At 35.8% G+C, this 15,847-nt stretch overlaps 1 protein-coding gene and 1 gene segment (V, D, J or C); both read right to left on the bottom strand.

Moving 5' to 3' along the window:
- Positions 1-15,847, bottom strand: part of LOC108277513 (uncharacterized) — a 262,355-nt gene that overhangs the window by 130,923 nt on the left and 115,585 nt on the right. The gene's annotated exons all lie outside the window — the stretch shown is intronic.
- Positions 11,106-11,711, bottom strand: LOC128629520 (immunoglobulin heavy variable 1-69-2-like). The segment is given in 2 exon segments: positions 11,106-11,524; positions 11,608-11,711. Coding segments are annotated over 2 exon segments (351 nt in total).

Here is a 15,847-nt window from a genome sequence, read left to right as displayed (position 1 = left end):
CGGTGGTTGAATGATATGTATATGTATGTCGAGCCACAGTACCTGTGAGTAATTATACAACTTCGCGTCAGGTTTTTGTTCAATATAATGGTAAGTTCACCTCTCTCTTTTTCATATTGGGACTTGGTAGATTTAGGTTGACACTCTGATCTTTGTGTCAAGGTGAGAGTGGGGAGTTGAGTCTTCTCTAAGACAAACCCCTAGCCGAAGACACTACATGTGACGCTGCTGCTGTTTTGCTTCAACAATTGTTTTGCTTTACCTGCTTTTTGTTTAACGGTCATTTTCTTCGTTTGATGTATTGTTTTGCTTTTCTTTAGTTTTGGATGTATGTCTGGTTTGTTTTGTAACCACATATAGTAAGAGTGAGTAGTCTGAGAGTGGTAAAATTAGTGTCCTTAGCCTCAAACCTGTTTCAGGTTTGTTGTTCCACTTAACCACTTTACTACTGAGAGGGTGTATGCTATGCCTTATTGTCTCCATGCTATAGTAGCTATACTTTTCATTTGTACTGTTTACCATAATTCTGGATCTGCTTAGGTGCTGTCAACTGCCTATATTTCATGTGGTGGTGTTAGTGGGCCTGGGTGTTATAGCCACCACACCACAGTGTCTGTAATATATCTTTCTTTCTTTGTTGTTTAGTATTTGTGTAACCTTGGGTTATTCAATGTCTTCTTTCTCTCCAGGAGCCGGTGAGTGCTGGTGGGACAGGGGAGGCTGGCTGCACTTATTTGGTGGTGTGTGCTTCACAGCATGCTCAGTGTGCCAACACAACAACTTCCTTATGGTGTAGGTAGTGTTTGATGATTTTGGTGTGACTTGCGCTGGGTTTGGATGACCTCCCAAGCTGTAGCTGGCCTGCCTTGTCCCTGCCAAGCCTGGGCCTGGAGAAGTGCTTAGTTTTAATATCCTTATTGTACTTCATGGGAAAGCAATTTTATATTTGCATGTCAAGTTTTAATGATGCTTAAGTGTCATAATAAAATATCATTCTTATATTCATACTCATGTATCACACTCATTTTCCTTGCCCCGATTGGTGAAACTTATCTGTGTACCTTTATTTGTGGGTATTTCCCTGGTTCTCCCCCTGGGTGGCGTAGTTGGATTTACCGAATTGGGGATAAACGTTTTACCTCCACTTGAGAAAGCCACACCTACTACAGTGTTGGAATTTCTACTTCCAGGGGCTTTTTTTTTTCCTACCACTGTATTTGTTGAGCTCTGCTGCCTCCTTTAGTTGTTTGAAATATTGCACCTGTATAAATTGTATTATTCCTTGTATTATAGTTCACTGGTTAAACATTTATTCCAGTTTATTAAATATTCTATACAATGTGGAGATGAATAATGGTTCAAAAATCAGCAGTCTTTGAAGAATGTATTTTATTTTAAAAATGACTACTGTCTGTTTAAAAACGACACAAGCTATTACAACTTCATTCCAGTGGAAGAATGTAAAAGTTTGACTGAGATGGTTTAGTCACACTGAGAGGATGTCTCTAACATGTCTCAAAGTTTTTGTAAGGAGAATCCACTATTCTGTGTCACTGTGAGTCTCTTGCGCAGTAATACATAGCTGTGTCTTCAGTTTGCAGATTCTGTCCTCCAATTGTTATTGTGTTAGTAGCAGTGTCTCTGGAGATGCTGAACTTATTTTTCAGTTTGTCACTGTAAGCTGTACCCCCACCACTGCTTATGTATCCAATCCACTCCAGAGCTTTTCCTGCAGGTTGTCGGATCCAAGCTGTATGATAGCTGGTAACTGAATATGAAACCTTGCAGTTTATGGAGAGACTCTGGCCTGGCTGGACTGTCATAGTACCAGGCTGAGTCAGTTCCTCACCATGCACATCTGTGGAGGAAAACACATGGTGATCTCTCACACAATATATGCTGCACATTTATTGTTATTTTAGTAAATGAATGAATTTGATAAAGCACTCACAGGAAGCAGCTGCCAGCAGGAGCAGTAGAGATGTAGAGAACATGGTGTGTGTTGTTTATACTGGGATCTACTCTGTTCTCTAAAGTTTAACAGAGACCATCACATCTCATAAATAGAGTGGTGTCCAGCCCTGACACTTGTATTTGAATATGTGGTTATGATGGGAGGAGAATGTATTTAAAACATGTTTAAATCATGGGGATGAGATTCATCTTATGGGTGATATGTGGCTTTTTAATAAGAGAATTTTTCTTTACCAGCTACTAGTTTCAATAATATCTCACACACACAATTGTTATTTGTACTTACTTGGGGTATTTTTAAATGATTGTAGCTGGTTCTTCACAGTATAAAAAAATCACCAGTAACTACAACTACAACCATTAACTACAACTTAATGACTTCATACCACTACACTGAATCTTCAATTTTGATTTGTTGATTAATTTTAGGTTTATATTAATTAGCGCATTCAAATACAGTATCATTTCTGTTGTAATGACTTGTATACAGGAACATGTATGGCAGTGCTCTGTTTAAATTCACCACTGATTTTAAATATGTGGGTAATTGTTGACACAGTAAATGTAAGGTGATGTTTATTTAACATTTATGGAAGGAGTCTCCAGTGTCTACATTTTATAACATTCAGAGGGGAAAAAAATTAAGTTTTCTGCCACTGGAAAGTGTTCATGACAGAGGAGTTTGCATTTAGAGAACAGCTGTTTATAGCTATTATGATGTAGCTAAAAACATGAACTTATCTTTTGAATGTGCCACAGCAATAAATGTAATTATAAATGATAATAATAAGCATGATGTGTAATTCTTTAATCAATCAAACATTGCAATCATGTGCACGCTGCTGTGGTATAAGAGGAACAAAGGATGAGCTGTTATGTTGGTAACATCACCCTATAAAACATAAAATCCAGATAAGAAAAACCTGTTTTTTGACTGTATGTGTAGAAAATGCAGCAACGTTGGAGATTATGGTTTTGTTGGCCACTGCTTAGATCTATACTACAATTTGTTCATAAAATTAACTGAATTTAACCTATTAGGTGTCATTTAAGTGATTTTATTTGTTTATTTTCATTTAGACTTGGATGGAAAAAGTGTTGTCTTTGTGTGTCATTCAATCATATTGTACACATTTTTTTTTTAATTCAGAAGTTATAATAGGACTTTGTATGAGGTGCTTGTGTACAGGGATGGTGTTGATCTGTTTACCTTTATGGATAACGAGCGCAGTAATACACAGCTGTGTTTTCAGTCTGCATGTTCTGTCCTGTTAATGTTACTGTGTTGCTGGACATGTCTCTGGAAACTTGAAACCTGCTTTTCAGTTTCTCACTGTATATAGTACTACTACCACCACCTATCCTTCAAACACTCCAGAGCTTTTCCTGCAGGTTGTCGTATCCAGGCTGTACAGTAGCTGCTATCAGTTAATGAATATCCAGACACTTTAGGTCAGAGTCATTGATTGACCAGGGGTTAATAGTGTGGATCTGGGCTGGATCAGCTCAACACAGTGAACATCTGTTAAAGAAAAGTTATGTTGTACAAACAAAAACTATAAGTAACCAAAACTGTATTATACATCAAATGTAAAAACACTTACAGTGTACGGCTGCCAGCAGCAGCAGCACGGGCAGTAAGGATGTAGAGATCATGGTATGTGTTGAAGCAGAATAAGTAAAATCTCTCCATCTTAAATATATATCAGTGAAGGATATTTGCATAGAGCCACTCCTTATCTTGGAGAACATTTAAGAGATTCTTCCATATGAGAAAACCTCCCCGTGTCTCAAATATGTCTAATCTGAGATTTTAAATATATAATAATTTGTTTTGTGTCTATTTTGTTTTAAATATATCTCAGTCCTGTTTGATCAACTCATGGACTGTGAGGTGTTTTCAGGTGAATAAGCAAACACACTAGAATATGACCACATTAATTAAGGAATAAAACACAGCAGGGGTACTGTTACAGGGAAATAAGCAATGACACGGTGGTGGGATGAAGCAGAGTTACAGTTACAACCATAAAGTTTATTTAAAATATGCAGCTTGTTACAGAGCAACCACAAAGAGCAAAGCTCTCTAACCTGATTTTTTTTTTTCCATACTGAAAAAGTAAAAGTTAAAGCTTCATTCAATGATTCAATTTCATTTTCAATCTTGATGTATGTAGTGTATGTATGCAATAAGCACAGACTCTGGTCCTCTGTGGGAATTTGTCAATAAGAGATAGTCTTAGTGTTCAATATCTCAGTGTTCATTTTAGTATTTAAAATGTATTTAAAACGTGGGAATGAGATTCATCTTATGAAGAACATGTGGCTTTTTAATGGAACATAACTTTTCCATGACAAAGTTCTTTACCAACTTCTGTTATTTATATTATCAATAATAAAGGGAATTATACATATAGAAAACCTCACAACAAGGATTAGATACAAATTTTATGGTAATAATTATCTGTGCTTGAAGATATTTTTTATCATAGAATTAAGGTTAAGGGGCAGTTAGCATTCGCACTAGGTGTGTGTGTGTGTGTTCTAATTCCTCTCCTGTAATTTTGTTTGGACTTGACTGTGATATTTTCTAAGAAACTAACTTGGTTCGTTTTTCCACAATATAAAGTTATATTAGTCCTTTAAATCACAGCGACACTAACAAGGATGAAGCAGCAATACATGGCCATATTAATGTTTCTGGCCTTTTGTGGGTCCCACAAGCTTCATATCTGACCACCCGCTCCTGTGACTTTATTATAGCTGATGCTCGTCCTGATGCACACCTCTAGTTTGTACTTTTTTTCATAACTTCATGTTTCCCTTATCTTTCTTTCCATTTCATAGGCATGTGTTAAATGTTTTATAATGAAGGTATTGTTCAATTTACAGACAAGGTAAAAATAAAAGACTTTACAAACACAGTGTTGTCAAATTCTCACTTCAGAAGGAAATAACTTGTCTAGTAAATGTTCCACAGCATTAAATGTAGAAATAAAACTAATGTTTTAGTTTTTAAACAATGTTGTACAACCTTTAATCTCTCAGTCACTTTAACCGCAACATGTTGGGTAAATGTTGTGTAAAGAGCGCCTCTCGGAGGACTTAAAGCATAAGGAAAAACATAATGTTCATTTGTTATGAGGGTGCAGATATGTAAATATACTAAATATAAATATATACAGTGCAAGTCAAATATTTAGGTACATTTTATTGTCTATGAAAAAGCAAAAAATAGTGAAATGTTAAAGCAGATTTTTCTATCCATGCATTATTTATTATGCGTTCATCTTGCCTTTAATCATTTAAGATTTCTTTATGTATATAGGATGTGATGGTTTTATAGGAATTGTACCTTTTAAGTTTTAACTCAAAATAAACGTAGGCTGCTAATATCTGTCACGATTTTTGTTTAGCCTAGTTTATGCCCATTTGCCGATTGCCTGACTTTTTGCCTGTTTTGACCATGCTTTTGATTCACGTTTTAGATTTGTCTGCCTGCCTCTTTTAATTAAGCTCTTCTCTGCAATTGCGTCCATCCTAACCTCTATTACGTGACAACATCTAAGTAAAGCACATTGATGCTTGTGGACTGCTCGTGGCACATTGTTACAGCCTGTGCTGTAGCTAGTGAGGGCATGGCCAGAAATCTGACAGGACCACTTCACTGAGGCTCCGGGAGGATTAACCTCAGCAGGTGACGAGGTCAGACTGATGCCATGCACATCTGAGAAGAGGAGAGCGGTAAAGCACACAGAAGCTATTAAACACACTTCACTTCAGCTAAGACTGAAATATGGAGCATATAAAAAGGTGAGTAAAGAGTGGAGAGATGTGTTTACTCACAGGGCACAGAGGATATCAGAAGAAGAAGAGGCCAGCTCACGATTCCTCTGCTGTACTCGACCAAACACAGAGACTGCTGTGTACTTGCAGTGTATTTATATCTGTCTGAGGTTGGGGAAATTTGCATGCACTATGGGTTATGTGTTTAACATTAATTATGGCGGTCTCTCTATAGAACAGCAATTCTTCAAACATTTTTCATTTATAAAACTGTACACAAATTCTTTCAGGAACAAATACAATAAAGATTTCTTATGAGTTATGTTTTTTTTTTTTTTAATAAAGACATTAAATGAAATGCAACTGAATGTTTGATCATTTAATGTGTGTATAATTAATGTTGATTTCATGTTTGTCTTCAGCTTTAAGCACCAGCCAGACATAATAAAAGGAAAGGCTGAGAATTTTACAGAGGAATTTTGACTGTTAATGGAGTAAGACAAAAGGAGAAATAAAACTGAGCACTAATATAAATGGATGTTGTTTATAATAAATGTCTCTGGGGTTCAGTTTCCTGCTGAGGGAATATTTACAGCTCATGAGGATGTGCTTGTGTAAGTTTTTTTTTTTTTTTTACAGCTCTGGAGTCTGTTGTGTCAGTGTGAGTCTCGTGCACAGTAATAAACAGCCGTGTCTTCAGCTTTCAGACTCTTCACTTCTAGGTACAGCATGTTTTTAATTGGTGTCTTTAATGATGGAGAACTGGCCCTGCAGAGACTGAGCGAAGCCAGTGCCAGTACTAATGTATCCAATCCACTCCAGTCCCCTTCCTGGTTTCTGACGGATCCAGTGCATATAGTAGCTGCTCAGTGAGAATCCGGAGACAGTACAGGACAGAGTGACTGACTCTCCAGGTCTCTTCACCACAGAAGCAGAGGAGGTCAGGGACTGTCCATAAGAATCTCGAAGAGAAGAGAATAACCAGGTAATGTTATGTTATAATGCTTATCGGGACAGAATGGCTAATTTTCCTAGTAATCATCACATGAAAAAGTCTGAAACTTACATGAAATGAGAACAAATAAAATACAATGTCCTAAAATCATCCTTCTCCGAGTTCTGCTTCACCCAGATTTAAAGTGTACAGGAGTGTTATCTATCACAGAGCTCACTGGAAACCTGAACAGCCAAGAACATGCTGTTTATATCCGACTCTATTTGAATAGGGAGTGTCCATGACCACTATGGATGTATTAAATCCACAACCACAGACTGCTCAGTATATAGATGAGTGGATGATTATAAGGTTATATGTAGATCTCTACAACAGTATGTTTCACTATCAGAAAGGGTTCCAAGTAGAACCATTTTTACAAGCTGAGAAACCTTAATTATCAAATGAACCCTTAATCCATTTGAAGAAGAATGTCTCTGAATGGAAAAAAAAAAGTTCGTTTTTATACACTGTAACATCAAACAAATTCACATTTCAAATAAAGTTTAAGCAGGGTTTTTTTTTTTTTTATATAAAATTAAACATCTTGCTCACTTAGATCCTCATAAATTTTCCATGAAATCAGGTTCTCAATAACAAAGAGCCTTAATTACTGATCAGCACAACACTATTTGCTAATATGCTACATGTAATTCTGTTTAATCTGAGAGTCATGATGCTGGATGCAGTCATAACAGAATGTGAAGAGAGAGATTGCCTAAATGTGCAGATAGCAACAGACTGAGATGGTTGAGTTTGCACAGACTGCCCTCTAGAGGCACAAAGGTCCTGTTTTCAAAATATTTACATTTACATATTTACATTTTTTTTTTATTTAGCAGATGCTTTTATCCAAAGCGGCTTACAAATGAGAAAATACAAGCAAAGACATATATCAAGCAGAGAACAATGAAAGTAGTGCTACCATACAAGATCCATTAAGTGAGTTCTAGAAGAAGAAAAGTGTGCAGAATAGAGGTGTAATGCCAGAGTAAGATATAATGAAACTAAACTTCAATGAGTAATTTTACAGAAGAAGGTTACATTGTTCTTGCTGTCAATAAAAACTTCTCACATGGAGCAGCAATACACATTAAGAAAGTATGAATTCCACATTGGAGTATTTGTATCACTACGGTTTAAAAGAGAGAAAGCACTCAAATACAGTTTCAGAGGGAAATGAAGTCATTTATAACCCTGTCTTTATGATATTGTTTTTTTCTTCACTCTCTGTGAAGTGTGCTTCTCTAATGTTATTTAAATCCAAAATGAAGAAGCTTCATATATATATATATATATATATATATATATATATATATATATATATATATATATATATATATATATATATATATATATATATTAAATGCACTTATATCACTGTTGAATTCTCTTAGTCAGAAGGTGTTAATTTTGTTAATTTTAAAGATTAATTTTGTAATTCTGTAAATGAATCTAAACCTCATTCCACATGGAAAATAGATGCCCAAATAAACACACACTTGTCTCATAGGAAATTATTTGATTAAAATCCTAAGAAAATTGCTTATTTGAGCATAATGTATTGTGAGTATTTTTATTTTATTTTATAAACCCAGAAGAGTAGGTCTGTTATGGCATAAAGCTCTGTTTCCGATCACTGTGAAAAACTGCTTCCATAGTTCTCACTCTGACACACAGTGAAATATTGCTGTGTTTAAAACAGCATGCAGGGAGAACTTTTAATTAATAATGAGCTTTTTCAAACTACTGTGTATTACACTTTTGTGCTTTTATATATAAGAACTGACTTAAGTAATCTTACAGCAGTATAAATGTTGAGACAACATTCATAACAAGCCACATGCAGTAAATGTCATGAAGCGGAAACATGTCAGTCATACAGTAGACAATCAAAATGTTTTGTTTTTTTGACCTCCATGAATACACTGCTTATGAGCTTTTCATGTGACTATAGCAAGCATTTGTTTTTTTTACTGATGTCTACACAGTGTCATCACAGAGGTAAAGCTGTAACTAAGTTTTCAGAAAGTTTTCAGAATTGAGGGCTTTGTGGTTTCTCAGTAACATAACAAACTGCAACTCCATGAAAGAGAAAAATAGACAGAGGCTGGTGAGGACTAACTGTTGATTCTGCTATAACGTAAGTGATAAAAGGAACTAACTTGTTTTGTGAATGCTTCATTTTACTTGTAACTATAAAGAATAAAAAGACAAACTGTTATTTTGAATTAGTTTTTAAAAAAATCATTGTTCCCAAAATGATGTGACAGAGGAATAAAACAGTTTTGGACGTGCTATTAATGTTACATGACGGTTCAGTGTGGACCCAGAGTGAAAAACCCCTGCTGGCTTATAAATAAAAGAGCAAGCAGGGTTTATATATGTATACATAATGTGAAGGTTGAGAGAAGGTTTTGGGTGTGTTTTGTGCACTGTTCAGTTGTTTTTCTTTTCAAATGTGCCTTATATCTTTGTCTTAGTTTGTTTCTCTTGTCCTGGTCATGCCTTAAATATCTCTTGTCCTTTTTTACTTCCACTATGTTTCTGCTTTTCTTTTCAATTTCTATAAAGTTCTTTTTTTAAATTATCTTTTCTTTTTCCTCTTCCACTTACCTCTTACAAAGTTCGGACATACCGTACCAGTCAGCCCTCTGAGCAGTCAGCCCACAAAGGTGCAACGAAAGGCTGTGTCCAAAATATAACTGCCTGTATCCTGCCTGTCAGGTGCAGGCAATCCAGGTTAATCTGCCTGGAGAATTCTGGATAACTGAGTTCTCCTTCACAGCTGCTCACACTGTGCGCTGCTGTCCCTCTCTTCTGGCTGCTGACGGTGTAATGCATCCTCTTACAGTTATAGGAACATAATCAACTTCAGAGTGGTAAGAGTAACTCAACAATGCTTCATAACACTACCTTGTTATGATTATTTTCAGCATGTCTCCAAGTGTTTTATTCCTTACTAATACAGAAATGTTTTTTATTTAATAATTTAGAGAAAGCTGTCATGTGGAGTGTCTTTCTACTTTTAATCTTTGGAAAAATGTTTTCCTTGTAAGTATGTTCTGTACTGACTATTGAAAAAAAGAGATGCTTCAATATTAATACCAACATTGAATGAGCATTGCTAGCATTGCATTGATATCTGATTAGATATCAAGTCTTTTTAGTACATCACTGTGTATCACTGTAACACCCAGTAGAACATGAAGTTTTCTGATCACTGAACAACACGAACATGTCCAGTGTTTTCAGAAACTAGCATTTTTCAGCTGTGTGTTTAATCCAGGTTATCAAATACAAACCGAATGTAGTTCCAGAAATAATGCATGTCACAAATCATCACTGACTAATTCAGTCAAGAGCTCATGCCAACAACTTGTCCGTTGTTAAGTCTTTGTTAATGATTGTATAATTTATAACATTTATTTTTACCTTTAGGCGCACTGTGGCTTAGTGGTTAGCACATTCGCCTCACAAACTCCTGGGTTCGAGTCCCACCGTTGCCATGTGTGTGCGGAGTTTGCATGTTCTCCCCGTGCTGCAGGGTTTTCCTCCTGGTACTCCGGTTTCCTACCCCAGTCCAGAGACATGCATGGTAGGCTGATTGGCATGTCTAAAATGTCCGTAGTATATGAATGGGTGTGTGAGTGTGTATATGATTGTGCCCTGCGATGGACTGGCACCCTGTCCAGAGTGTACCCTGCCTTGTGCCCGATGCTCCCTGGGATAGGCTCCAGGTTTCCCCGTGACCCTGAAAAGGAGTAAGCGGTAGAAGATGGATGGATTTTTACCTTTGCAGAGTAGTGTATTGAAAAAAATATTATAATAACATGATAATGTTAGCAACAAAGAGCAATTATCTTTCAGCTATTTAATGTGAGTGAGATGATGGTAAATCACAGCAGTCTGTGAGGAGAGAGAAGGTAAATGTATAATAATGAGGAGTTAGAGATGGTTTAGTTTACACAGACCTTGACCTAAAATACAACAGAAGAGGAGGAGCTCAGTGACAAATTCAGTATGGAATAAAACAGTTTTCTGTACTGGGTGTTTTTGTACAGGTAGGTGTCGTATCATGGTTGACCCTGCACTCTGATCCCAACTTCCTAACATGCTGGGATATGCGAACAAAAAATTTATTTCACTGTGCTGTAATGTATATGTAATTAATAATGACTCATTCATGTTCATAACATCTGGACTTTACAGAATCTGAATACTGCAGTAAGACTCCATAATAACTGAACATTACAATGTAATATTGATTTGTTTCTGGTTTGTAATATAAACAATTGTAAACAAAATGTAATTGAGCAGTTTATTAACCACAGTAAGAGGGGATTATATTCATCACTTACATAAATGAAAACACTAATGATTTGTTCAATAAAATCCTGCGTGAAAAATATGATTGTAGTTTTAGTACAGCTGCTTCCTCAGCTCCAGTCACTGTGGCTTGTCGGGTGCACTAATAAACTGCAGTGTCCTCTGTCCTCAGAGTCTTGGCCTCTAAGTACTGTGTGCTTGCTGGGACGTCTTCGGTCATGGTGAACTGGTTCTTCAAAGACTCTGCATATATTGCTTCATTATTGCCTGTACTCATCCTACCAATCCATTCCAGAGCTTTCCCTGGTTTCTGTCTGATCCAGTGTATGTTGTAGCTTGTCAGTGAATATCCATTTATTTTACATGAGATCTTCACAGTTTCTCCAGGTCTCTTTACCACAGCAGGAGACTGGTCCAGTCTGATCTCAGCACTGCAAAAACCTGCCAGATAAAACAATCAAAAATAATTATCACTGGATTAAATCATACACTCAGTGGTAAACATATAAAGAAGTCTCAGATACCTCGTGTTAACATGAGTATAAAAATGCACTGCTGAAAGACTCTTAGCCCCATAATCAAACTCTGTGATGTTTAGAAGTCCTGTAATTCAGTTTGATGATATGAGTTTTAGCTGAGCAGCAAGATGATTTTTATTTATAGCAAATAATAACAGGATGGATTTGCATAGACTTCCTTTTAACCAATAGAGTCAGGTCTATAATATGAACCTCCACTGGCTGATTTTGCATGTGCCAAGGATGAGAGAGATGTCACATTTTACAGCTTGCCAGTTCAGCTTAGTGGTTGTTTTTAATAATTGTTGTACATGCAAGTAACCTTCAGAAAAAGTTCTGATTTATTGATTTCCTTCACTTTAGAGATAGTTAATTATTAATGAACATTTTTAAAATAACGAATAAATAACCTCAGAACATTTTACTTCAATTAACAACTGAACAGTTTCATTCAACATGAGAATACTTAATGTAAATGTTTAATTTGCATATATATATATATATATATATATATATATATATATATATATATATATATATATATATATATATATATATATATATATATATATATATATATATATATATATATATTTAGGCAATGTCTATATACTGTAGGTTATAATTTACATGTATTTTACATTTACATAAGCTGTATGAATTGATGTGTTGGGTGTGTTATTGCTGTTGTTATTTAGAGGAACCTTCTGCTCCTAGTTCTGAGAGATAATACTTGTGTCATTTCTAGTTTCAGAAAATGTTTCCTTTAAAGGAAAGTTTTACGAGTTTTACCTCAGTAGAAGTGAGCTACTGCCCTCTATAGGTGAAAAACATTTACACTTTGTTTCTCTTCTTGCAGATGTGTGTTTTGTACAGAGCTGAGTGTGTGGAGCTTCTATCACTGATGCCAACATCTACTCTACACAGCTCAGATTCAACAACCTGCACAAAAGGTTTGGAATGGAACGACATATTATTAATGATGGATTAATTGTATATGGTATAAAGCTAAAGTGATATAAACTACTCAGCTGCTCTCCTTCTCCTCACTACACACACACACACACACACACACACACACACACACACACACACACACACACCTCCCTAATGTAAGAGACATGAGTGAAGGGTCTGCATAAAATGCATCATCAACTACTATATTTTGTGAAGGTGCTATGAACACTATCCATAAAGAAACCCAAATAAATAGTTAATCATTCAAAATGAACATTTCTTAATAAAACAGTAGGTGATGTGGTCAGAAGGTGCTACATTTATATAACAGCGGCTCTGACAGTAGATCAAGTTGCAAGGTTTACAGAGAGACGCTCATTCTAACGCGTTTCTGTACAATTTACACAATTATTTAATGGCTTTTTAAAAAAAATTAACAGAACGTATAGTATTGTGGAATGAACTGATAATGTGTTCTGAACAGATACTAATACAAATAGGAGGATGTTTTTATTTGTTTTTTAGAAATCTTGCAGGAAATGTGGTTGAGACTAGAGGTGTTTATTGGGACTGGGAAGCCTGTTAGTTTATTTGTTGAAGAACTGCCAGAGCCACAATTCACACACTATGCTGACAAAACTGGAATTTCAACCTGCAGTGGATTTTCCCCTCACTTTATTTGTTGAGCTCTGCTGCCTTCTACTGTGTTCCGAAAGTATTGGACCTCAACCTGTGAAAACAATTTGTGTTAAACACAACAAACTGTTGGAGACATGCTGTTTTATTCCTATATCCACCAAATGAATATTTATTTTAACTGTTCATTAAATATTCTGTAAAGTGAAACAAATAATAAACGTTCAAAATGACCACTAAGCATAATTTGTATGCAATTATTTGATGGATATTACTTTTTGTGTGTTTGAAATGACACAAGCTAAAGTTGAAGCTTCATTCCAGTGGAATAAAGTAAAAGTTTGACTGAGATGGTTTATTAGTCACACTGAGAGGATGTCTCTAACATGTCTCAAAGTTTTTGTAAGGAGAATCCACTATTCTGTGTCACTGTGTATCTTGCACAGTAATACACAGCTGTGTCTTCAGTTTGCAGATTCTGTCCTCGAATTGTTATTGTGTTAGTAGCAGTGTCTCTGGAGATGCTGAACTTATTTTTCAGTTTGTCACTGTAAGCTGTACTCCCACCGCTATAGATGTGTCCAATCCACTCCAGAGCTTTTCCTGCAGGTTGTCGGATCCAAGCTGTATCATAGCTGGTAACTGAATATGAAACCTTGCAGTTGATGGAGAGACTCTGGCCTGGCTGGACTGTCATGGAAGAAGGCTGAGTCAATTCCTCACCATGCACATCTGTGGAGGAAAACACATGGTGATATCTCACACAATATATGCTGCACATTTATTGTTATTTTAGTAAATGAATGAATTTGGTAAAGCACTCACAGGAAGCAGCTGCCAGCAGGAGCAGTAGAGATGTAGAGAACATTGTGTGTGTTGATTGTATTGGGATCTTCTCTGTTCTCCAAAGTTTAACAGAGTCCATCACATCTCATAAATAGAGTGATTCCAACCCTGATGCTTGTATTTGCATATCTGGTGATGATGGGAGTAGAATGTATTTAAAACATGTTTCAGACATGGTTGAGGAGATTTATCTGATGGAGAATATCTGGCTTTTTAATGGAACAAATCTTTTCTGTGACAGAAATTTCTTTACCAATTTCTAATTTCTATTATTTATATAAAAATAATAAAGGGAATTAAACATATTGAGAAACTCATAACAAGGTTTGATAATTATTATCCATGCTTGAGGATTTTATAAAGGCCAAAATTATAGGATTTGGGGCAATATATTATTTATATTAGATATATTAGAGCTGTGTGTGTGTGTGTGTGTGTGTGTGTGTGTGTGTGTGTGTGTGTGTGTGTATGTGTGAGAGAGAGAGAAAGAGAGAGAGAGAGAGAGAGAGAGAGAGAGAGAGAGAGAGAGAGAGAGAGAGAGAGAGAGAGAGAGACTGTTTTTTAATTCCTCTCTTGCCCATTTCCATGTATGTGTGTTTTTTTTTTTGTTTTTTTTTTTGGACCTGATTGTGATATTTTCTAACAAACTAATTTGGTTGTTTTCCCCCCAGAATATAAACATAAAAGACCTTTAAACCACAGTGACACTAACAAGGATGTAGCGGCAAACATTTCACGCAGCATCGCATGATCACCCAATACGCGGCCATATTAATGTTTCTGGCCATTTGTGGGTCACACAGGCTTCATATCTGACCACATGCTCCTGTGACTTTATTATAGCTGATGCTCATCCTGATGCACACCTCTAGTTTGTACTTTTCTTACAACTTTTTTTTTTTTTCAAAATCAAACTAACTCCCACCACAGTGTTTCTGTTCTTTCAAATCCATACACATTTGAATGAGACCAGGTTGGCCAATGTTGTACAGTTAAAGGTTTTAGGATGAAGGTATTATTCAATTTACAGACTAACGTACAAATAAAAGACTTTACAAACACAGTGCTGTTAAATTCTCAATTCAGAAGGAAATAACTTGTCTTATGAATGTTCCACAACATTCAACGTAAAAATAACACTAATGTCTTAGTTTTTAAACAATATTGCAAATAGATTTTATGACTTTGATGGAAATCTTAGGAGGACATCAGTCCTCTCTCAGTCATTTTAATCTCTCAGTCATTTTAACCTCAACTTGTTGAATAGATGTTGTGTAAGTATTGAAAGAGTGCCTCTCAGGGGACTTAAAGAACAATGAAAAGGATAATATTCATAATTTCTAACGTGGGTACAGATATATAAATATACAAAATACAAATATGTGCAACTCAAACTGATAATACTAACATTGAATGAACATTGCTAAAGCAAAGTAACTCAAAACTCTGCCTAGTCCCATCTCAAATGATTAAAATAATTACCTTTGCTGTAAATGGACATAAACTGCTGGTATGATGTTAATCTAAACGTATATCATCATAAATGGTTCAAAGGCAGGATATCATTTGCATGGCATGCCCACTAGAGACTTAAAGATTCACAGAGAAACAGCCATGAAGAGAAAGAGCTTAGAGTAAAACTCCAGCTGTGTTTCATGCTATCAAGTCCATAACTGCTCTTTACTCATTTGATATCATGTCCTTTTAGTACATCACTGTGTATCACTGTAACACCCAGAAGAACATGAAGTTTTCTGATCACTGAACAACACAAACATGTCCAGTCCTTTCAGAAACTGTCATTTTT

The sequence above is a fragment of the Ictalurus punctatus genome, chromosome 2 (genome assembly GCF_001660625.3).
Source record: "Ictalurus punctatus breed USDA103 chromosome 2, Coco_2.0, whole genome shotgun sequence".
Classification (NCBI taxonomy): Eukaryota; Metazoa; Chordata; class Actinopteri; order Siluriformes; family Ictaluridae; genus Ictalurus; species Ictalurus punctatus.
This window is presented reverse-complemented; position numbering and strand designations above follow the sequence as displayed.